This window comes from Ammodytes marinus (assembly GCF_949987685.1).
Source record: "Ammodytes marinus genome assembly, chromosome: 20".
Lineage (NCBI taxonomy): Eukaryota > Metazoa > Chordata > Actinopteri > Uranoscopiformes > Ammodytidae > Ammodytes > Ammodytes marinus.
This window is the reverse complement of record NC_137224.1, coordinates 14,679,619-14,704,641: the sequence shown is the minus strand read 5'-3', so window position 1 is coordinate 14,704,641 and position 25,023 is coordinate 14,679,619. Positions and strand designations below refer to the sequence as shown.

General features: G+C 42.8%; 1 protein-coding gene across 1 annotated transcript; it reads right to left on the bottom strand.

Annotated features, from left to right (window-relative positions):
* Window positions 1-1,150: 1,150 nt before the first annotated feature.
* Window positions 1,151-14,079, bottom strand: fscn2b (fascin actin-bundling protein 2b, retinal; the record flags this gene model as incomplete). Its single annotated transcript, XM_080049606.1, has 6 exons — window positions 1,151-1,356; window positions 3,183-3,350; window positions 3,478-3,599; window positions 4,637-4,793; window positions 12,700-13,426; window positions 13,984-14,079. The coding sequence occupies 6 exons, from the start codon at window positions 14,077-14,079 to the stop codon at window positions 1,151-1,153; spliced, it is 1,476 nt and encodes a 491-aa protein (XP_079905732.1).
* Between the last annotated feature and the right edge of the window lie 10,944 nt (window positions 14,080-25,023).

Here is a 25,023-nt window from a genome sequence, read left to right as displayed (position 1 = left end):
AAATATAGTAATAATAATAATAATATATTTAATTTATATAGCGCTTTTCTCGTACTCAAAGCGTATGCCTCTGGTTCACGCCCCTATGTTGGAACCCTTGGTGTCAGGAATATGTCTGCATGTTAGACGCTTGACTTCCAATTGTGTTATTTACTTGTAGCCAAAGGTAATATATACACATGATTTAAACGCACAAACACTTTTAATTGATTTACATTTTTTATTTGATTACTGACTTCTGATGATGATGATGCAGGATGACAGTCGCCAACTCTGTCCAATGAATGACTTACCTTTCAGTCACTACCGAAACAGATCTAAAAAGTTTAAAAGCTAAAAAGCAAGGCATTTGTAAAAAAAAACAACAAAAACACATAACCAGCTATATGAGTGCATTTTGTACATTTATGCTGACATAGAGGATTGGGAAAGTGTAGAAAAACATGACGTAGTGAGTGACATATGAAAGAAGGTTGGAATGATCCTCTAAGTATCATACACATGTACATGAGTCTTGGTCACAGTCTTCTGATGTTACTATGGGTGACTGACAGCTAGAAACCCAATCATTTCTGTCTGCTAATAAACATCCTCAGACAACCATGCTAATCACTTGAACTTCTCTAAAGAGGCAACCCTCAATCGTAATGGTGACTATATCCATCTCCAGTGGCACCCTGATTGTACTTCTTGGACTGCATGAGTGACATAAGATGAAGACGATAGCGTTGTGTGTCACGATGATTGCTTTGTGAATTTGACGTGCCTTTATCATTGGAAAAAAAAAATCTAAAAGAAAAACACAAAAAAACTCTAATGTTCATCCACTAGTTTTGATGTTTGGAGATGGAGTGCTCAGTCTAAACATTGTTCCCTTCAACAACAGCACTTCTTGGCTTCAGTTTTAATGGTCAGTCTCTCTTCTTGCACTTTCTCCCGCTCCCCCACGTATTAGTCTGTGACCTCCCGGAGAAGAAAAAGTGGGACGAAATCATCCCAATCGGCTGTTACTCGTCTTTCACTTGGAGAAGCTGCCACCAAGGACTTTCACTTTTTAGACAAGGCACTGACAAAGACAGCCCTTTATTGGATGAATGGCAGCGGATCATCTTGACAGATCCCATGGCTAGGACCCCTGGTATTGGATGCATCAGTACTCCCACAGGGCCGAGCTGCTGAGGCTGGGTGCGTCTCCCTTCAGCGTGCCTCCCTGGTCCCCTCTCAGGTATTTGCCGTTCTTGCCGCGGATGGCGAGGCGCCGGTGCTCCTGGAGCTCCACAGAGAACTCCTCGGGGGCCTCGCCGTCTGAACACACCAGCCCAGCACTGTTCACGTACCAGAACCGGCCATCCACGCCTGCAGGATTCAAAAGGTAAAATACTCCAAGTCAACTTTTTAAACATCCTTCACTTGGCTTCACCACCCTAAATGTGATTTTTGTTTTGTTGTCGCTGCATTTCATTTGTGCTTCATATCCATTGCTGAAATGCTGATTTTGGAGCATAGAATAAGTTAAGATTCAATGGTCACACATCATGCTAATTTTCATGTCCAAAATTGTAATTCCGATTTCTACTAGAAACTGTTTTCATGGTCACACTTTACAATAAGGGTACATTGATTAAATGTTGGTTTATGCTATTAACGGTTAGTTAATGCATAGTTAATGCTTATTAAGTAATGCTTAGTTAAGCATTTACTAAGAATAATGGTTAGTTAATGCTTCGTAAATGATTATTAAGCATTGACAAAGCAAATTGTTACCGTTTTCATTGTTTAGTGTCCAAAAAAACCTTTAGATAGTATTTCTCACTGTGCCATTGCTGCATATCCTCTTTTCAGCCTCAGTCTGAAATGCTTTGCTTTAGTGCCTATCTCTTTAAAGCCACTGCAAGTAACTTTGTCAGTTGGCGGCCCCTTTGGACAAAAGCGGTAGTATTTTTATGACGCCAGCTGTCGTGAAGCTGTTTTCGAGTGCATGCCGGCCGTGCGAGTGTCAAATGATCAGGAAGCAATATAGTGCATGTCCTGTGTTGAAAGTGTGAGGGCACCGGACTCTTTTCGGCTCCGTGAGAATGGTTAGTGACACTGCATCAACCAATGCCAGTCAGTGCCACACACACCTGAATGAGTTGATGCAGTGTCACCTTCACGGAGCTGAAAGATTCCATGTCCTCACAGAAAGCGAGAGACGGCAGTTATGGATCACGATGAGGTAATGTGTTTATGTTGTTGTAAATAATGACTATTTCAGATGAATAATGGTCATCTGATGATGCTGGTGAGGATAAGTAAACTTTGTTTTAGTTGGCTACCGCTCATTCATTTAGGAGTAAAAACTGAAGTCTAGTTTACTCCCGTGAAATTGTGTACACGTTGCTTGGTACACGCCCTCCCCTCCTCCCGCCCGTCTATCACTCTCCCTTTTAGCTTTTCTTCATTGCATTTTCTTTTTTTTCTTTGATGGTTCAGCCCCTTTATCAGTCACTATGACGACAAATAACTGTCTCAAACAAGGCTCCCGCTCCCCTTCCCTCACCTGGAGGGATAGGCTTCTCAAATCGCGTTGCTGCACTACACTGAAATCTGCGACCAATATGTGACCATAGAGCCTGCATGCGCAAACCGAAAATCGGACTGGGTGTGCGACCAGACCAAATGCAGTAATAAAAACTATATAAAAACGTCTTTCTTTGCACTGATGGTCTCGTTTGCTGTTAAAGGTAATTTATGACTATCAGGAAACATGAGGCTGTTTTAAAGATATTTAAATGTTACTCATAGTGGCTTTAAGCCCTGCCTTCCATAAAGCCCAATCTGCTTCTTTTTTTTTGTCAGACTCACATGGGGCACAGGCACCGCCCACCAGTTCAATACGGTGGACTGTTGGTTAGATTCAGGGGCATATGGGGTGTGCTTATCACAGGTGGAGGTAGTGCTAAATCAGGTTGGTAATGGGGAGGGGCCGGGGCGTTGGCATCTCTTGTAATGACGTCATAAGGGCAGAAAATCTTAACCAAATTTCTGGTTTTCAGAAAAGTGGAGGTGAGGAAAAGGAAGAGGGTTTTCCTTTCTCACACATTGGGAGTGTCTGGTCTACACACTGGGGACCCAAAGAAAGCATTTTGTTTAATAGGTGACCTTTTAAATCTACCTTATCTTGGCGGTTACAAGATGCTGACCTTTAATGTGGTAGGACCCATTACTGAATTGCAGGGTGAAAATGTCATAGACGGATCGGCTGGCATCCAGTGTGTTGGAGTTCTTGTGGTGGCAGATGAATCCGTTCTCTCCTCTCAGGATCAGCATGGGTCGGTTGATCAGTTTCAGAGTGAGCTGTTCGTCCTCACCTGAGGTTCAACATCACAGAGACACATGAAGAAGAACACAAGAGCAACAGAGGCAGTGTTTGGGGCTAGGAGGTTCATTAGTGAAGAGATTAGGCAAGGAGAAAACAGAGCCAATAATGTCTCTGACCTGTGGAGTCACTGACAGCGAGGAGCTGGCCGTTCTTCTTGGTGCAGATGTATTTCCCATTGTTAGCCTTTATTGCCACCTTGTGGTGGAGCCACTCCACTGAAAACATGGTATTTGCTGAGCTGCAGTTTGGCAGCACAAGAGATAAAATAAGAGGTTCCTTGCTGTTAAAGGTGCACTGTGTAACTTTGTGTGTGTCAGAGAAGTGAACATTTCTAAGGTATATTCTCACAACTGAATAAACAAACTTTCCTCACATGAAAATATGATCCCTGGAACACTGTCTGAAGTTAGATAGTTTCCTGAAAAGTGACTGTTTCACAGTTGTTGTTTATAGCAGCAGGTCCCACAGTTTGGTTTACAAACATATTCTAATCTTACGTTTGGTTCCAGGTGCCTCAAAATAATTAAGTTTTGATTTATGATGATAGAATTATTCAATACTAAGAATTAGATTTAGAGAAAATGTGTTTTGTAAACTTACTGCAGGCTCTGTAAATGTAAACAAATCACCCTCCACTGAACCTGCATAGTGCACCGTTTAAGTTCTATAAGAAATTATTGTGATTAAATGTTGCACATGCAAGACTCAAAAAGGTTAAACAGGTCAACTAATAGAGGAGGTAGATTCTATCAAGTCAGACTTTCCAGCACACTTTTAGAGTTTGAGATCAAACCAGTGATTTAGCAATTTATGTTTTTATTTGACCTGCAAGCAACTACCACTGTTCATTAAATTATCTCAGTTGTATTGAATCATTTTTTAATTTTTAAAATAGATATATTCATTCCATCTTATTTGCATAATTAATGTCACATTTTCCATGTCACATTTTATGGTGTCTCTTAAAAGTGTGGTATCATTCCTTAGATAAATATCGTTGTGTCAGGAAATTCATTCTATTTATTATGAAACATTCTTGACTGTTCGTCTTAACAACTTATTAACTCAGCCGTCAATGTTTATGTATGGTGGTGGAATGCCACATGTGATTAAATAGGAACATTCATGTCTGCATAGTGAGCCATTAATAATGACCTATTTTAATGTCAGGATTGCTCCTTTTGTAAACCCATATCATGCATTGTAAAAAATGATACATACTTTATACTGGATGTATCCATTTTCATCACTCTGCACAATAAAGCATTGACTCACAGTTCAGTGGCAGTGCTCTGGATGCCTCCGTGGGCCACCAGAGCCCAATAGTTCCCTTGGCTGGTGCGGAACGTACACTTCCTGGTGTCCTTGTCAATTTCCATCTGAAATGTCTCCATGTCTGTCTCATCGTCCTGATTGGCTGCAAGGCTGACTCCTGGGCGGGGCATAGCAAGCAGCATGTCATTAATACTTAAGCATGAAAACATGACCACTATTTAGTGTTCGTAAGCTGATGCTCACAATTTTTTTTTAATTCATGTTCACTTTCCTTTTTGGTCACTCACTAGCTACCCCAATTGTATTGGAGTGCTGTATGCCGTGTATGTGCGATTACTGCTGAACAAGTTTACAGATTTAAATGCAGATTACACTACTACTTTACACCTCTGTTGCATCTCAGTGGCAAGTCGAATATCTGACATAACAGTTTGGGGCAACAGCGACCTAGCAGCTTGCCAATCAGGTTGTATTGTTATGTTTAGCTTGGCTCAGCATGAAAGTGTGGGTAATCACCACTGATCCGGGGATGTTAGTTCATTTTTAAGTGGTTCCGTCTTAAACTGATCTGATGTGCCAAAACCGAAAACCTTCCTCAGGGCAAGTACATTATCGCTGATTGTGGTTCTGGCTGCGTCTAAGGATAGAAAATGCTGTAAACAAAATAAATAAGCTAAATGTGCCCGTGCAGGAAAGAATCTTACATGGACGAGCTATCACACTCTTTCTGACAATAATATGTGCTGTACCAATCAAAAATACCACCTTTGACTGACAAGCACTTTACAGAAACCACTTAGGAACAAATTATTTTAGCAGCATTGCCATCAGGTACTGTTGTCAAAATAAGTTAGAATGAATTTACCGTTAACATAATCTTAAATCCTTTGTGATTTATAGGCACACACATTAAAACATTAAAACTTGCATTATCATACATGTAGGCAGAGAAGAAAACAATTGTTTGTCACCACCACCAAGAGGCAGATGGAAGAGAGCTAAATCCCTAATTAGATGCATCCCAGAATATCCTCAGTAGCTTCTTCTTAAACAACGCAAATCTGTGCCCCCCTCCTCCCCCCCTCTCTTTCTCACTTCCCCCCAATTCTCCCTCCCTACCCGTAACCCCTTTGACCCCCACCTCCGGCCCTGCCTATCTGCCATCCTCACAGCGGGGCTCTGATATAATCAGCTTTCAAGTGCTACCCAGTCCAATCCCTCAAATCCCCCGCAATAAAAGAATAAAGGAAAAAACAGGAAAAGACCAGAGGATTTTATGGTCCACACTTAGCAGGATGTTCAGATAATTAGCAACCCCTCTCAACCCTCAAGCTAACGGATCAAACATATGGGAAACATGCTTAAAAAATGTAAGTGCATTAACTGGCTAAATTGTTTCATACATCCTAAAGGGCCCAATATGCTCATGTATAGACTGGTACTTTTATTTTAACCGATAAGAAACCAACTCTATTAGACCAAAGTGCCTCAAAAAAGATTGTTCTGTAAGGTTTATTGTTAACCTGAAATTAAAAGAAGAGATTGCATTTCATCCTCCACAACTATCATATAAGGGTTACAAAGAACAATACAACAATGCTAAACAAGTGTTCATAGGTTTAACAAGACAAGCCATTGTAGAGGTTTTTGGAGGTTGCTCTGATCTAATGCTAACCTTTAGCATGGAAACGCACTCGCTAGAGGTCAGTACATGTACCAACAAATCTTTCACATTAAACTAATAACTCAACATTGTCAATGATTGAAACCGTTGCTCTAGAGGAGCCCAACTTTTTTTTTAAATTATGGGTGTTTTTTTCAAACCTTACGTACCAGGGGTTGTTAGCTACCCGGCAATTACACATAGGCCTAATGCAGATTAATCCATACATTCAAATCATATTGCCAAAATGTATTATGAACAAAACAACCACACAAAAAAAAAAAATCTCTGTAATTTGTGAAATATCAAGCACTCAGTCAAGCTTGGACAGACGCATGTGACATCTTAAGTCTGTTTTTCTGGCAATTTCTCATCTGTGGTTTCCTGTTCGTGGAAAAGCCCAAGGACTTTTTAGAGTAGTGGCCACTCTATTTTTTTTTTCTACTCCAGCCATTGTCACAACATTTAAAAGGCCCAAGGTTTTGTCAAGACATTTGGCCATGAAAACTACTCAACGTACACTTTTAACAGGAAGGTAGTGGCAGCAGAGGTAACTATGAGGTTCCTTCGTCAGTTCCAACTTCCCTTATACGCAAACAAACAAATTCCTCATCATCATCAGCTCCAGGCACATCATCTACAGTACGTCGCCACATCCAGTGCTTCTGTCATCAAAATCCTCCACTACCAAACAGAATGCTGCTCTGCACTATTACCTGACACCTCCAGGTGCTGTACTATTATGTTACTGTGACATTAAGCTAATATAAACAAACCCTTTAATCATCATGTCCCAACCTATTCGTAGAAACAGTGAGAAAACTGTGTCAGGAGATGAAGCAAAGTAAATCCCACAACATTACACGGTCTCATTTGCAGCAATCATACTGAAAATAAACTAGGTAAAATCTTCCATTACCCATCTTATATACTCCACTTGTTTTGACCCTTATATATATTATTAAAGCTACTTATTTGAGGAATTCCAAAGAAATTAAGAATTTAATTGACTAAAATTAAAGACTTAGACACGGGTCAAAGGCTTGGGGTATGCATTTAGAAGTTAAAATACAGCTAAAACAAAGCCACAGAAATAGTAGTAAATGATCAGGCTAACGTTAGCTAATTAGCAGTAAACACAAAGCAGAGCTAAGGCTTATGGTCATGTCATTAGATATGCACGTATTTGGTCTTAAAAATAACGTTTTGGACAATTGAAACATTGACTTGACTTGAATGACTTTACAGAATTTGATGACAATTGATCCATAACAAGTGGTTGAAATATTTCAGTCTGGTCCAAAGGGGTGGATGAACCCACAGACCATAAACGGCGCCATCCCTAGAGCCAGGAAGCTATAACATGGCTTATCTGCATGTCCTAAGTGAGGTCAAAAATCTAGTGATGTGTTCTGAGAGCATCACAAGTAGCCTAATAACCCTGAGCTCACTATGCTACTCGGCATCACCTGGTTTAAGGCTATGCTGAAGAATGCATGCAAATACATTAGTACATCTGCACAATCCAACACACACACACACACACACACACACACACACACACACACACACACACACACACACACACACACACACACACACACACACACACCAGTTTGAAAAGGCCTGGTTTACAGAGAGGTGTTTTAATACAGTTGTTCATAAAAGAGTGTGAATCCCATCTGTTCATCAGGGGGAATTTCATTCTAATTTCAAATCTGACAAAAGATACAGACTGGAGATGGGAGTAAGGGGCCTGACATGCAACTAAGATGTCATGGTTTGTGAGCTACCGGGATGCTTTAATCACATCCTATTCACACCCGATAAACTAGGTTTCATGAGGTCTTACTACTGGTTAAATTATCATTGATCTTAAGTGCATTTGAAGAATACATTTCAGCCCCCCCCCCTACCCCCCTCCACTCTGCGCCTATGCCTGGGGGCCCATCACTTTCATTTTCTCTCATCCCGACTCAATGTCATGCTTTGTCTACCTATTCTATGTGTCCATTTCACACTAATTCAAGCCAGAAATTATCCTCTGTCGGGGCTCAGCTGGAATCCCACAGCCGCTATATCTGATAGGCTATAGATGAGAGGAGAGGAGGTGGAGGAAGGAGAGAAGGATGGAGGAAGAGAAAGAAACAGGGAACGGGAGGAGAAGGAGAAAGATTAGATATGCTGAAATCCAAGCCAGCGATCTGAGGATATCAATAGCTGTGCTGATGACCATCGTTGACACAGCAGTTGGTCAAGCATACGAAATAAGATGTTGTCGTCATTGCCACGATCGCTGTTAAACTACGCAGTGTGGTGCGTTACTGTCCTCATCAGCAAACTACTTTCTGATGCATCCACTACGCAGACACACTCACAAAAACACACACACACACACACACACACACACACACACACACACACACACACACACAGGGAGTGTCAGCATTGCCACAATTTGGATCAGACCCCAGTTCCAGTTCCACTTTCGGGTGATGTCCTACCTGCAGCCCTGCAAGTGGAGCAGGCCTAACTAATCCATCAGGGATGGATGGCTTTGACATCTATTATTAATGGTAAGCTGATTCCACTATCCCCCTGTTCCTTATTTTCCTCTTCTGCCATATCCTTCATCCTACACTACTGCATTTTCTGTTGTTCATTTCAGCCCATTCATTTTTTCCTTCTTATTCATTCCTAGGATGTGTGTGTGTGTGTGTGTGTGTGTGTGTGTGTGTGTGTGTGTGTGTGTGTGTGTGTGTGTGTGTGAGTCTGCGCACGCTTGCATCATGTGTGTACATATGCATTTGTTGTGCACATGTTCACCAGTGTTTGTGTCTGTTGTTGACTATTATCTCTATTTCACTTTCAGGGTAGAGTGGACCACTTAGTGCTGACAAGGAACACAGGGAGGTTATGACAGACATGATGACAGATCTACACGCACGGCACGCACACACACACACGCACACGCACACACACACATGAACGTACGCAAGCGAGCTCACACACACACACACACACACACACACACACACACACAAACAATGACACACACACATACTGCAGGCAATCAATTAAGAACAACACAGAAAATACTGCATCCTATTGCTGTCGATAAATGCTCTCTTTTACACATTTGTATAGAAAATTAATGCTCTACCTCGTAGCACCTGACCCTCTTTTATTACTAACCTATTTCCTGCATTTGGACTGGCTGTAAAATAGATATGAAACGTGACTTCTCTGCATTAAATGGAGCAGAAACAAAGGTGCTAATGTATGTGACAATACAGGTAAGGTGACATAAGGCAGGATGAAGAGGCCACCTGTCCCAGGCATACTCCTATTGTCCTAAAGTCCTTTGAGAGAGGTGTTCTCCTGTCACTCCTTTCCTTTCACCTTCTACCTTAATCATCACACCGAAGTAACGAGGTGTAATTACCCATATACTGAAGAGTTTTGAGGTATACTATCATAGGATTTTCCACAGTGGCTGTTGGCCCACTTTTATTCTAACTTTACTATTCAACATATTTCATAAATAGGTATGGATATTTCCTCCACAATGTTTGCTGCAAACTACCACAGATTCTCCCTGAACTGATTTCATTCAGCTTAACAAAGTGTTCACACATAGGCATAAGGGAACGTCAACCAATGTCTTGCATGGCATTTATTCCACTGATAGGAACAGTCGGCAATGCTGAAAAGTCTCTTGTGAGAATGCAATTTTCAATGTTTGCCTCCAGTATAATTCTTCTGCAGTTATAGTGCAAAAAAAGGCGAGAAGTTGTTTTGAGTCATTTGTAGGTTTAACTTTGTCATATGTTGCTAACAACAGCACATTGGGCACATCTATCTCTTTAACGGGTTTGTTCAGCAGCACAGCACAGCACTGACAGAGGCCAGGGTTAGCAGGTTACATTAGCTGGTTAGAGCGAGCATCGGAGGGGCAGAAGCTTTGGCCCCAGGTGAGAAGCAGCTTGGGTTTCTGAAAGCAGACTCTCCCCTCCTCGCTTTGCCTTCCTTGAACAGAGGCCAATTTCATCAATAATTCAAAACACCACCTCCCCACTCGCCACAGCAGGACGCTATGGCTGTGTGTGGGCGAGTGCATCTGAGAAAGATAAAGCTTTTTGTTAGTTATAGTGCAGAACAAGTGTAGAAAGAAGGACAGCAAGAGAGAGAGAGGGGAAAAGTAACACGAAAATGCAAGCTGCTGCAAGTATTTCTGTCTGTGCATACATTTGTACGTCGTGAAGCTATACTCTGTATACTGTATGCCTGTTTTATACTGCACCATATCTTTCCCTTCCTTCCTTTCGACCAATCAGGTCGCAGAGCTTCCAATCGCCTGGTTTCTGCCTGAAGCTCTCACTGCTAACCAGGAACAATGAGTAGGGGACAGATTCAGTTACAGCACCCAGGGCTGAAGTAACTCAACCCCGCAGACAAGAATCTGCAGCCCCTCTGGATGGGTGTCATGGCCAAGTACACTGACAAGCTCGGTTGGTGTGCGCTAATCCATCCCCATTCCAGCTTCAAATCAGACCAGCAAACCCTTTTCGACCATCAGCAACTTTAAACACTTGGCGAGTCCTTCTAGTTCGCTTCTGGTTAGAAAATAAATTAAATTCTCACATTTGCCATTTTTGTTGTCTTTACACTGATCAAATAATTTCAACCTTGTTTGAAAAAAAACAAAAAAAAAAACCTTGAAGCCAGTGTGATTCAGGTGCAATCTATCATTTTAGTAGCATGGTGTCATCATGGCTGCATGCTTATCGAATAACGCACTCCAACAGCCCGTCACGAGATCGAAGCGTAAATACATAATACAGTATCATCAGAGCATTACTTCACAACGTATTAGTTACAGGCAGCTGTTTCAGCAAGCCCAAGAGGCAAAGCTGTAGCCAACAAAGCCTGGAGGTACACGTGAGAAGGAATAAAAGGGGATTTTCAAAAAGATTACCATTTATGATTTATTCGATAGAACTTTTTATGTAACAGTATGTGCCGTATTTTAAAACCACCATATAATTCACCGTGTCAGGAATGCAACTCCTTTTCTAAAAACATTCATTTTTTTAGCACATTTAAAGGCATTCATGAAAAACTCACTGCAAGTTTTTGTCGAGAAATCTAGTTCTGTGGTGATTCCCAACATGGGTGCACAATAACCATCCATTGACCAAATCACTCGCAAGTGTTAGACTTAATGGCGACAGTGGACCAAACCTAATCAATTGCAGCTATGAAACATATGATGTATTTGTCTCAGGTCTCCCGCATGAGGTGGGTAGTTTTCCATATCAGCCTCATCAATCTTGTTTTTCTGGAAAGATGCTATCCAATGTGATATCGATGCATGTTGATTTGCAGACTACATTACCCATAATTACCATGCATCCCTTATCAGTTGTCAATCACTGGAATGCAGCCCATTTCCTTAACCATGCATATTCAGCACGTCTGCAAGTCAATGCATTTCCTGTGGGATAAGCTCAGTTTTCCAGTGGCGTATCAGTGCACAGTATGCGCTTGCATAAGGGCTAGTAATAGTAAATGTAGTAGTTGTAGTATTTGTTGCCCCTCTGCTTCATTATGTATGTGTGTGTCAGCTAAAGGCTCATGTGACCACTCTCAGAGGCACATAAGGTCAACCTCCCCTCCATTTAATTAGACATTTTGGTATTCTCTTTAAGACTTTAGGGAACCCAAGAGTCTGCAAGAATTGAAGCTTGTACATGCATGCAATGGCTTCGGGGCAAAATCATGGTTTGTGACAACACCATCTCCTGTTGTGGTGTCTTTCCTTTTGTTTTTTTTAAGATACTTTTTAGGTATTTAGCCTTTATTTTGATTGTTCAAATTCAGACAGTGCAGAGTGAGAGAGAGGGGGATGACACAAAGAAAATGTCCACAGGTCGGATTCTAACCCACGACCACTGCGACAAGGACTGAGCCTATGTGGTACGCGCTCTACCCACTATACGCCACCAGAGCGCCCTTATTTATTTACGTTTTAATTAGAGCTGCAACGATTAATCAACAAATCGATTATTAATCGATTATTAAAATAATCGCCAACTATTTTGATAATCGATTTATTGTTAAGAGTATTTTTTTAATAAAACATTTCCAAATTCTCTGATTTCAGCTTCTCAAATGTGAATATTTTCAGTTTTTTAAAATCCTATTATGACAGAAAACTGAAATATCTGTGTGTTTTGGACATAACAATACATTTGAGGACGTTAACATTTTTCACAATTTTCTGACATTTTACGGACCAAAACACTAATCGATTAATAATCGATTAATCGAGAAAATAATCGACAGATTCATCGATTATCAAAATAATCGTTAGTTGCAGCCCTAGTTTTAATCTTACCTTGTCTTATGGAGACATATCGCCCGTTGGCTGCCGTCAGAACCACCTGTGGATGGCTCTCCTCTAGGTCAAACAGTTCGTCTTTGCCCGGCTTGGAGCAGCGTCCGGACCTGAGGGTGCCCGTGGGCCCCATGGGAGACAGATACTTCCCCTCACAGTCTTTGAAGGCCAGCTTCCCGCACTTGAGTTCCAGTGTGTACGCCGTGGCCCTCCCGCTCTGCGTCACCAGCTTCCCGTCGTTGCTGAGGAAGCGTCCGTCGCAGGTCTTGAGGCAGTACTTCCCGTCCAGGTAGACCAGGGTGAGGAGCGCCACCACACCCCACGGAATGTTCACGTCCACGGCGATCTCCCCATCCTCTATAGAGAGCTGGGCGTAACGCTTGCGGGCCACGGACAGTAAATTGGCCTGTGGGTGCAGGGCCAGGTGCACGGCCCACAGCTCGGAGTCCGTGATGAGCTGGGCGAAGCAGGACAGGTAGTCCCGAGAGCCGCCGAAGAAGCGGAGGTGCTGCTCGGACTGCAGGGCCCAGCGACCGTCCGACTGAGCCACGATGAGGAAGCGGCAGTCGGAGTTGTGCCCGTCGGCCTCACAGGTGACCTTGCCGTCCTTGTCCGAGGCCAGGTAGCGTCCAAGATGGCTGCGCAGGAACACCACCTGGGTGTCCTGAGAGTCCTGCTCCAGAAGCCAGATCTGCTTCTTCTTCAGGCTGGGTGCAGACGCGTTCACCTATAGGAGATACGAGGAAAGTGTTCCAACACACATCTCATGAAGGCTTTTTTCAATTAGTCTTGACTTAGTCCTGTTTCAATATTTGACTGTGTCAATTTTTGTATTTGTATGATACATTTCCTTTTTCTTCTTTTCTTCTCTCGTTTAATTGATCTTTTCTTCCGTCCCGTTTACATAGACTATAAGTATATATTTAAAATTATTATATTAAAAAGTATTATATTAAAAATATTTAGATTTTTCTTTTCATGTTATGTATTGTTGAGTAATTGCAGGGAACCCGACACACACTAGACACACTACACAGCCCCTTGTGGGTTTTCTGGATTAACTTTGCAGGTCTCTTTAATGTGCTGTTTTTGTTTTTAACTTGTGCTAAATAAAACCGATCAAAATCAAATCAATTCTTTGTACAACAAACATGGCAACTTCATATCAGGAGCATTAGGGTTAAATGATATATAGCCCTGTACATCTCTATAGCACTGAAAATCATCTACAAACAAATCTGTTACAATTCTTTTCTTTTTTTGTATTGGATGGCAGGTTTTTACCTTGAAGCCAAAGGCCTCAGCAGTGAGGTAGCGACCCTCGTGGTTGATTAGTCCAAATTGCAACTTCAAAGGACGGTGGTTCCCGTTAGCAGGCATCTTCCCCTGTGAATTCAGGAGAGTGAGAGACAGAAGGGGTCAGACAAATCAAGGATGGAGGATAGAGAGAGAGAGAAAGAGAGAGAGTAAAATGGACCTGACATGGGATGCAGGAAGCAGGGGGATATGCATAGAAAAAAGAGGGGGAATAAGTATTATTTTAAAGAGGTGAGGAAATAAGGAAGTAGATGAAATCATTGGGGATGATGAAATGAGAAAAGTCTCAAAGACAGGAAATCAATTCATTAGGGTACAGTACATAAAGCTTTGCTCCCAAGACCACACCCCCCCCCCCCCCTCACCTCGCCCATGGCTTTACTATACATTTTTCCAGCTACAGCACTCCTAATTTACTTACTGTGGTTTTGTGGCTTCCCCTCTGCCGTTCTTGCGGCTCTGGTTCCAGCTCCCAGATGTAAGAGGGCTTCTTTCACCCAGCGAACTCTTTCTCTCTCCTCTCCCTCTCTCACGTTCTGTGGATTGGGCTCCCCTCCACCACCACTTTTCTTCACCCTAATCAGGCTAGAGGCAGCAAAGACTTGAGTCCAACCTTGATCTCTCTTTAGTCCTGTGTCAACCTCTCCTTCTCTGTAGACTAAGTTTTTGCTCTTGACTGCCTATCTGCACTTCTGCAGCCCAAACCCTCTCTCCTCTTTCTCTTTTTTCGCCCAGCCTCACTCCTGTTCCCTGAAGGCTTAATCACCTGGTTGTTCCCCCTCCTGACTAGCACTCCCTGGGGTTTAGTTTCTTTTTTTGCCCCTCCTTTGCCCACTACCCTTGGACCACATCCAACACTCTGACGCTCTTCTTTATACCTTCCTTCCAGGTTCCTCGTTTTGTCAGACAAAAGTTTTGATCAGCAAAGAAGAACATCCTCAGCACGGTCCTGCAAATGTTATGGTAGCGCAATGACGGACTCTCTTCACTCTTTGCCTGAACGTAAGCCAGCCATCACAACAGAACTCAGTAACAAAAGGGTGCTCGCCTCTGTAATCTTAAGCCTCTCTTTTCTCTGTGGCCGTTTCCTCCCATCCTCTCCTTCTCTCTCTCTCTATACCTCTGCCTTTCTCTAACATGCAATGTGTATAATCCTGCCTTTCTCTGCCTCTGCACTTTATTCTGAGCTCTGCACTTCGCCTCTCTCTGTCTGTGACACATAAAGACAGGTAAGTAGAAACAATGCTAACACACACACACACACACACACACACACACACACACACACAGCGCCGGGTAACCAGAGCACTCCCCGTGCCTTTGGGGTAGTTGCCTGAGTACGGCTCCACTTACCTGCTTATGCCGGGGGTTTAGTTACACACCTTCTCTGATTGCAAGCTCTCTGGGTCAGTCCCAATGGGGAATTTGTCCAAGAGGCCAAGGGAGTCGGACTTCGCATCTGAATTTGGGAGACAAGCACAGGGAGAGGATATGATGGGGGTTGTAAAGGCAACAATAATAAGCCAATCAACATATGGGGTTTGAGAGAAATGTGTGTGCAGCAAGTGCGCCTGCATGTGTGTGTGTGTGTGTGTGTGTGTGTGTGTGTGTGTGTGTGTGTGTGTGTGTGTGTGTGTATGAGTAATCAACCTTGCCAATCTGCCTATTATAAGTCATCTTTGTAAAGTAAGCAGACGTGTCTGTTCCTGAATCTATCTAATCCTCAACCCAATCAACCCAACCTGGCTAATCTAGGAGTACTGTCCCTCCCCACTCCCTAAAACACAAACACACACACACACACACACACACACACACACACACACACACACACACACACACACACACAAGCGCGCCCCTTCTGCTTGTCAATGGCTATAAACCTACACACATACTCACTGACCCACAGCTACATAAATGTCATCACACACACACACACACAGACACTGAAGGCCGCAAGGGTAGTTAGATTGTGCGAACACAAAACAGACAGGCATCCCACATTTATGGGATGCAGTGGATTGTAACTACAACATAGCAACTAGTAGAAACTCAACACTGACAAGTCTTGATTGGTCACTATAAGTGGATCGCAAATAATAACATGTTTGGCTATTAAACTAGTAAACTGACTAGTCTGCAGGTTATTTCTACAAAATATCACACTTGAGAAGTGTTCGGTTTTCTTTTAGTTCAATTCTCTTGACTCCAATAACTCACAGACAAGAAATGTAAGGAAAATAGAGGGGCACACACAGCTACTTTATGAAGTCTATCAGGACAAACACATTTGAAAACTCTCTATCTGTTCGTAAACACAAGTAATGATGAGGATAAATGAATATTCCCTGTTTCAAGGATAAGCCGTCTGATCTGCTATTTGTAAGAGGAGCTGCATGTGAGCGTTTGTGTATGTGTGATTGGTCCCGAGAAGAACTCGACACCCCTTATCTATAAAATATCACCAATGAATAGGAAATCAGATCAGCACATTTGCATACCTAAAATACTCATCACAGAAACATCCGCTTTCACTCTCTCCCTCTCTCTTTCACTCTTCCTTATAACAAAGACACAGCACACACACACACACACACACACACACACACACACACACACACACACAGGAGGAGACAGACATGGTGCTCTCGCAAATCAGAAAAAATGTCAGACACTGTTATTGTTATCACTACCAGTGCTATTATTTTCATTACTATCACTATTATCACTACTACTGTACTTGCTCCTCATACGTATCCTATCCCACGCTTCATTAGCTCTCTCTCTGTGGCCCCCGGGGGCTGCGTCATCTTCTGCTGATGTGCCCGACACAGCCGTCGGCACGGTGACGCCTGTCGATAGCCAGCCAGATGTGTTTTTTTTTCTTTTTTCTCTCATCCCCCCCCCTCCATCCCTTACACTGGGACGGCGGCTGTGCCAGGTTCACCGTGGCAACAGTGGGATGGTGCTTTAGAAGCCATTACAGCGGTCCTCTGATGACACTCAAATAGCTATCATTACACCTCCTCCATGGAGACACAGAGGGAGGAGGGAGGGAGGGAGGGAGGGAGGATGGATGGATGGTAAAAGACTGTGGAGGAGAGGAAAAGAGGTAGTAGGGGCAGAAGCAGATGAACAACAGCAGGGACAAGGAGGTGAAAGAGAGGGAAAGGTAAACGGTGGGAGACGGGTTAAGGGTGCAGGGAGAATGGGCAAATTACACGGGAAAGACAAACCAAGGTAAAGATATAGCAGGAGGTGCGTGGAAGAAGGGATGAGAGTGAAGGGAGTGACTGAGAGAGAAAGAGAGAGAGAGAATGGGGAATTCAAAATGACCGTTTGTGAGTTAACAGCCTCCAGCCTTTTTCTACCCTATTAAGTTCTATTCTGCCATTACTTGGGACTGCGGGGTGCTGCCTCACACCCCACAGTGCCCCCCTGCTCTCCCCCTTCTCTCTCTCTCTCGCACACACACACACACACACACACACACACACACACACACACACACACACACACACACACACACACACACACACACACACACACACACACACACACACACACACACACACACACACACACACGCACGCTCTCTCTTTTCTGAATCTTCACTTTCCTCCTCCAGTCATCTTCTTCCCCCTATTTTTCCCTTTAAGTCTTTCTCACCCCCTCCTCTCTCTCGTCTTCAGTTCAATTCTAGAGGTTGTGAACTGAATGAAAGAGAGAGATCAGGTGGATCAATCTTCGAGCCCACTGATTGTCCCGTTGTTGTTGTTGCAAAAGCACGCCAAAACAAGCTGTAAGGGTGTAAGCGGCTGTCTTTGCTTTGTTCACGACTGTTCACTTTCGTGCATGTAAACTTAAATCCTCGGATTGGGAACACCCGACACTACTCAGAGGGCTCTTATTTTGTTGAGCCAGGATTGACTGCCTTCATTTTTTTCAGCATAGCTGGAATGTGAATACACAAAACTTTCCCAAGTTTCTTTCAGAAAAATAACGGAAAACACTCTTGTGTGTTGAGTAGGCCTACATCATTCTCACGTAGTCCATCATATCCAGCGTGGTTTCTTTTTGAGTCATGAAGGGTGAGAATTGCTGAAAATTACTTTGAGGATGCCAGTGATAAATGGGAGGACATCTTTCAATGCAAAGATTCTAAACACACACTTTGCAACTGCACTGTGAAACCTGCCATCTGAAACACTCACTTTCGGCCATGCTATGGCACCAATGACACATTGCCTTTTTTTAAAGTGCAACTTGATAAGATTAAGGTTTTTTAATTGCAACTTTCTAGTTTTTGTGCATATTGGAACAGTTGAATCTTTACAGACACACACACACCTGGCATACTTTCAATTGTAATTCCTAAAGCCACCACTAAGAGGCGGTGTCCGCCTTCTACTTTTCTTTCTTTATGAGAGCCTTGCCTATATATTTTTTGGAGGTAAAAAAAAAGGAGAGGGAAGATTGATGCTTGGTTTGTCAGTGTTGGTGCCTGTGTGACTGCATAGCGTAGGAGGGAAGGACTTAAGTGCTATTTAAAATGGCTGCTTTTAATGTCTCTTGCTTTTTAGGGGGGACTTCGCAGCAACGGAAAGGAGTCAGCAACACGTGAAGCGTTATCAAATGTAAAACATCAGCGCAATTAAAACGAGAGGGGTGGAAGGGGAGTAGGCTATTTCCCAGTTTCAATCATTTCCAGTGCCCCGTCCCTGGGTCTGTTTCTCTGCCATGTAACACAGGCTGTATGGCATAACAGGAGCAGGTTTGACCCACCATTTTAGAGCCTGAATGTGTGAATGTGGGTTATACCTCACTGCTAAGCATGCATTTCTCATGTGCTTTTAATCTCATTGGTTTTCTGGCATGCTGATTTGATTATGATCAGGGAAACGCACGCGCGTAAAAGGCTGCAGCGCTGCTCTGGTCGCCCCATGTGCTCCATAGGCTACAGTGCAGTAGGCTATATTACCCTAGGTTTTCTTTAAAGGTGTCTGAAACGATGCTTTGAAATAGTCCGGATTAACTGATGTATCGCGTTTCTAAAAACAAACCGCCTCTGAATCATTCATTAATTCACATTTGGCCATTATAGTGCGGGTATGTGTTTTATGGGCAGAGCAGCTCCTTCCTGTGTGGTAGGAAAGAGTTAATAACAACGGGCTAAACGTGATGAGTGAGGGGACTCTGTGAAAAACAGAGAGCCAATCCGCGTGAAGATTAACACCTTGCACGGTCGTGATTGGCTGGCAGTCCGGTCGTTGTTGTTTGGAACTCAATACCCACGTGGGGAAACGAACCTCATTGGAACTCTCATTGGCTGAGACCCCACACTCAAGATCCGCCCGTGGAGGGTCTCGCTGCGTTATTGGTCAAGCTGCAGCAATCAACTCCCCCCTCCCCCCGCCTCTACCTGCCTTGTTTTTCCGTCCTAGAGGAAAGGAAATATCCCTCTCGCGAGCTCCATATAGGCTCGCGCGGGCAGCCGCCGTCCTCTTTGCTTCACATCTATCAGTAAGCGCGCGAACTCAGATCTGACATTTCGCAACGATCCTCTTAACGGCCAGAACATTTAAACTTAAAATAAAAAAGGGATACACGATGATAACGAGATATGATATTGACTCGGCTTCGACTTCTCTGGGCGAGGAGCTTCCCGTTATTTCGTTTTTATCAACAATTTCCCCGAGACTACTCTGTCTGCCTCTCTCTTCATTTTCTCTTCATAAAGCAGTCCGACGCTCTGCTCTTGCGCTATACTGGACATGGCGTTTCCATGTTCATATGTGCAGCTTTGTAGTGACAGGGCCATTAGCCTGTGATGAATTAATTATATTACTTAAGATTAACAGGCAAGAGAGCTCGATCAAATTTGGTGGGTGAGAGTGTAGCCTCTGCACTATCTATCTATCTATCTATCTATCTATCTATCTATCTATCTATCTATCTATCTATCTATCTATCTATCTATCTATCTATCTATCTATCTATCTATCTATCTATCTATCTATCTATCTATCTATCTATCTCTGTCTGTCTGTCTGTCTGTCTGTCTGTCTGTCTAGGCCAATGACAGTATCAATGTTTAAATTTTATAAAGCAACTTGCTGATCTATAAGGTAAGAATGGAGCATCATCATAGTCATATCGTATGGGCTAGCCTTTAAAATATATCTATCTATTGTCTATAGGCCTATATATATATTTATATACAAATGTCTTATTACAGTTTTTCTCAGTCGCTTTGGTGCTTTTCTCACATCACTATTAACATTTGCACAGCAGTTAGTGCATTTCTCAAAACAATTAGTGCAAAATGCAAAACCTAGTGGATAACCTGCAAAAGTATGTCACTTGCTCAAAATGGATAGTCTATTCCTCAAAAGCAAGTATTCATGTCAATGAAACTGCCAGTGTCATCAAAATGAGAAGTCTTGACACCATCGTTTATGAACAAGATAGTCAAATGGCTTTGTCATGTTTTCATTATGACAGTTTATTTTCTCAGTGTTTTCCTATGCAAAAAAAAAGGTCAGAACTCGGTGACACTACCTGAAAATGCTCAAGACAGCACTATACACTACTTGTACAGCCATTTGAAAACTACAGTAAAGTTACACATTGCTGTAGTTAGGGGAGTAAGTGAGTACAAGACACTGAATACGTATGTTTCACATTTTTACTGTATATGCTCTTTGCAATTCTACAGCATTGTGCAAAAGAAAAATACACTTCAGTCACTTATTTAGAACAAACATAAAAAAACACCCTTTTGGTAGAGCTGTGCACAAATGTGAACAATATAACAGGACATATTGTAACTGAACATATATAGGTAAATCATTCTGGATAGTATCCCTTGCAATGCAGCGAGGAAAGTATCTATGATAAAGAAAAGGTATAAAATTTGCTTGACAGAATTTGATAATTCAACAATTTTGTATGTAATGACTCAAGCAATGAAATGAAGACTATTAGTTTTATTGGGAACGACTATTCAACATCCATAAGTATAGTTCATTTTGACTGACATGACATAAGCAAATGACAATGTTATAAAACAGCAGAGAATTGTATGAAAGCAACTGATACATGTCCAAAAGCATTTGCAATGTATTCAGAGGAAGGAGAAATTGCTACTATGATGTGCTCAAATGACTAAATGTTCCGGAGGTTGAACTAATAGTTATGAGAATTTTCATTCTGTTCTGAGAAAAGCACCAAAGCAACTGAGAAAAACTGTAAGGAAGTATAAAAATGTAAATAGGTAGAAAAACAAAATATGCATTTGAGGTTTGGATAACAAAGTGCTCAATTTAAACCTGGCTAAAGATGCAAAGTTTTTAATCCTGAGCACTGAAAGAAGAGAGCTGTAACAACATGGGCTGAAAATAAGATGCATTTACTGTAAGGGATGCTTAGTTTAGTGGTGTTTTATGGAACACGTTTTTTTTAATTAGGCTACACATTACCTCTCAAATCCTGTCAGCAGACAATGCTTTGATCTTGCTATAGTTACTACAGCAGCTGTCAGTGTGTAACTTTTTATGATAGCTTGCCCGCTTATAAGAAACATTTACATTTTACAGTTGCAGCAATCCCTGACTAAATCTGTTCATATTTTGTATCATGATTTTAACATTGGCTAACAGGATCCTTTGCCTTTTTTTCCTGTCTCAAAGTGAAATAAAATACAGCTAGTGTGTTCATATGTGAGGTGACCAGGCGACATTAAAAAACACACAAAAAACTTTGAACTTGATGAATTACATGGCCAATTATCTGCCCGTTCTCAGTGCCATGAACGTGCGGTGTGTTCGCTCTTAACAGTGTAAAAGCTTTGACATTGGCGTGTTGTCAAAAACTAATGGGGAGCTGGGTGGGGACTTGAATTCTAACAAAATAATTGTTCCTGTAGCTCAGTTCAAATGACGAGGTGTTCAGATTGTATCGGAAAGTTCAGTCAGCTTTGACAGAATAATCACAATCACGGTTCATGTTCAGTGTTTAAAAAAGAAAATGAATGAAAACCTTCATGGTAGGCCTATGTCAACTTTTTGGCCACCTGCTGAATGTAAGTCAACTCTGCTATTAGATCTCTGTTGCTCTTTGCCATGCATGGTGTCCAACAAAACCATTTGTCTCTTTAATTTTCTAATGGTTTGATTGACTGATTTGTTTTTCTTTTCTCAAGGCTACTGGCAACATTTTGCTGTCTGCTGTTTGGTGTTTGTCCAGGTAGAGTACTGAATTCATCAGATCGTTTTCTTTTTACTTAACAGCTGCCAATGGGGGGAGACAACAGCAGATGTAATCAGCAAACCCCCCAAAATTAATGAGCGGCAGAGTTGGGAATCACTTCTCCAAAACATTTTTGCATTATGACAGGGCATTTCACATTACACAGAGTTATCTCATACAGTGTTAATGTAAAAATGAGAACTAATTCTAATTAAAAAATATTTTTTTTTAATAAATTGTTGAAATGAAGATGATGAATCTCTAAATATAAGGCTAGGCCTTCTGTTTTTTTGTTGCAGAAACCACATGGCTTATTTCAATCCTGTTGAACTTCTTTAGTTCTTTAGTTATTCCTTATGCACATGCATCTTGCATGTTAACAATGAAGCCATCTTTTCTCTTGAAATTGTGTCTTCCATACAGTCAGTGGTAGGCCTACTTTGTAAGCCTCGCTAGATCAGCTACAGTGACTCTTTTTTTGTGAAGAGATTTCCGCCTTCAGAACTATATCTTCCTCCTCCTCTTGAAATTGTTGAATAATGGTGCTAAACTCCGCTCAGGTTGAATCTCCCATCCATTCAGTTCACCTCAGAATCCAGATCAGTGTGCTTTCTCCCTGGTCTCATCCTATGCCGGAGCCGTGCTGTGGATTTAGCTTGCTTGTGATCCAGCAGCAGCGGGTTGCAGCGGCCCTCGCTGTGCGGGCGGCACAGGGAGGGGAGCTGGGCCAGCGGGGAAGGGGGATACCCCCCGTGTGCGCTCGGCAATTGTTGTCGTGGCAATGGTGGCCGTAGTGGTGGTTGCCAGGGAGATGGCGGTTGCTTGTCTGACCTGTCCCCCTTGTGCTGTCACCGGCGTTATTGATGCACGCCGCTGCTCGGCATTGTGGGAGTGTGCGGGAGGGAGGGCGGAGAGGACAACGGTTAATGAGTTCAGGAGGAACGGGGACTCTCCCTGCTCTCTCTCTCTCTCTCTTACTCTCTCTCACTGTTCCCTCATCACCCTCTCTCTCTCCCTCCCTACCTCCCTCTCCCGCCCTCCCTCTCCCCTCTTCATTTCTCATGGGAGGCTGTCTTGTGCGAGTGTGCATTAAGAATGTGGGTCTCTCATGATCCATCATGGCAAAATGCACTTTTCCTCTCCTTCACACACACACACACACACACACACACACACACACACACACACACACACACACACACACACACACACACACACACACACACACACACACACACACACACACAACACACACTCACACAACACACACACACACACACACAAACATGCATGCTCGAACCTAAACGGCGTACTGACGGTGCACTCACAAAAACATGTTCTCTCACACCTTTACTCCAACAGCATAACTGACTCATTCGCGAACCACTCCTTTCCCCTCTCTCTCTCTCTCTCTCCCTCTCCCTCTCTCTCTCTCTCTCTCTCTCTCTCTCTCTCTCTCTCTCTCACATACACACACACACACACGCACGCACGCACGCACACGCACACACACACACACACACACACACACACACACACACACACACACACACAGATGCTGCCCTGCTGTTATGCCCGAAGCTAGGAGAGCTAGCAAGATTAATAATGACCCCTGACTCCCCATAGACAGACCCAAATATACACAGTTTGGAGAGAGAGCGAGAGAGCGGAGGCAAAGAGAATGGAGGGAGGCACAAGGTGAGGCCAAACGGAGACTAAAAATACACAGTTTAGAGACAAAGAGAGAGAGGAAATGTATACAGTTTAGAAGGAAAGTGATGAAGATGTGAAACATGAGAGTGGAGGGAGAAGTGGGAGGCCTGACATGCAGAATAAGGCGAGAGGAGAAGTGGGGGACGAGAGAGAATATGTCAACTCTAAGTAGGCCTATTTAATTTTCCTCTATGCTCTTCTCACACCCGAAAAATGACTAGCCTATCGAGACCAGCCTTATCATTTCTCATCGTTTCTCTCCTGCAGAACATTCTGGCCTTTCTCCAATCTCCGTTGCGAGGACCCCGTGTTCCGACCTAACGTTAGTCCGTTATAGTGGAAGGCAGCCTCTGATTGGTTAGTTTAGTCGTCAATCTAGCTTCGTAAGACCAGCCATATCTTACGAGCTTATTTGTATGTTGACTTCATAGAGTCGAAGAACCAATCTGGGGCTGCCTTCCGCTAACGGATGGAAAGTGGGGAGGGTCTGGTCTGACTGGAGGTTAGATTGACCAAAGGCTAGATTGATGACTACATGAACCAATCAGGGCTGCCTTTCCACTTACAGACGTGGCCGGGCTCCTTGGAGAAACGCCAGACTGATCTGTAGGAGTGAAACAAATGTGAAGCTTGCGTGAGATTAGGCTGGTCTCGCCAGGCCAGAAAAGTAGACTTTAGTACGCTCCTCGAGAACCACAGAAGACATACAACTCTTTTCTTGAATTTTGTTACCTTTCAACATAGCCAGGCTAGCTGTTTCCCCATGTCTCCAGTCGTTGTGCCAAGTGAAGCTTACCTTACTGACTGCAGAAAAATTGTTAGCGTATTTCCCAGAATGCCAAACAATCGTTTTGAGTTTTTTGGGGAAAATCATGATTATAAGAAACTACAGTAAATGAATAGCAGCGGCCAGATCCATTCTTAAGTTTAAGTCACACGCTTAGTTGACCCTAACCATTAACCCCAACTGGCTACTTTGCTTTTGTCAGACTGAAGTAACGCCACATTTAGACATTTGAACAAACCGTCAATGCCTTTATCTTC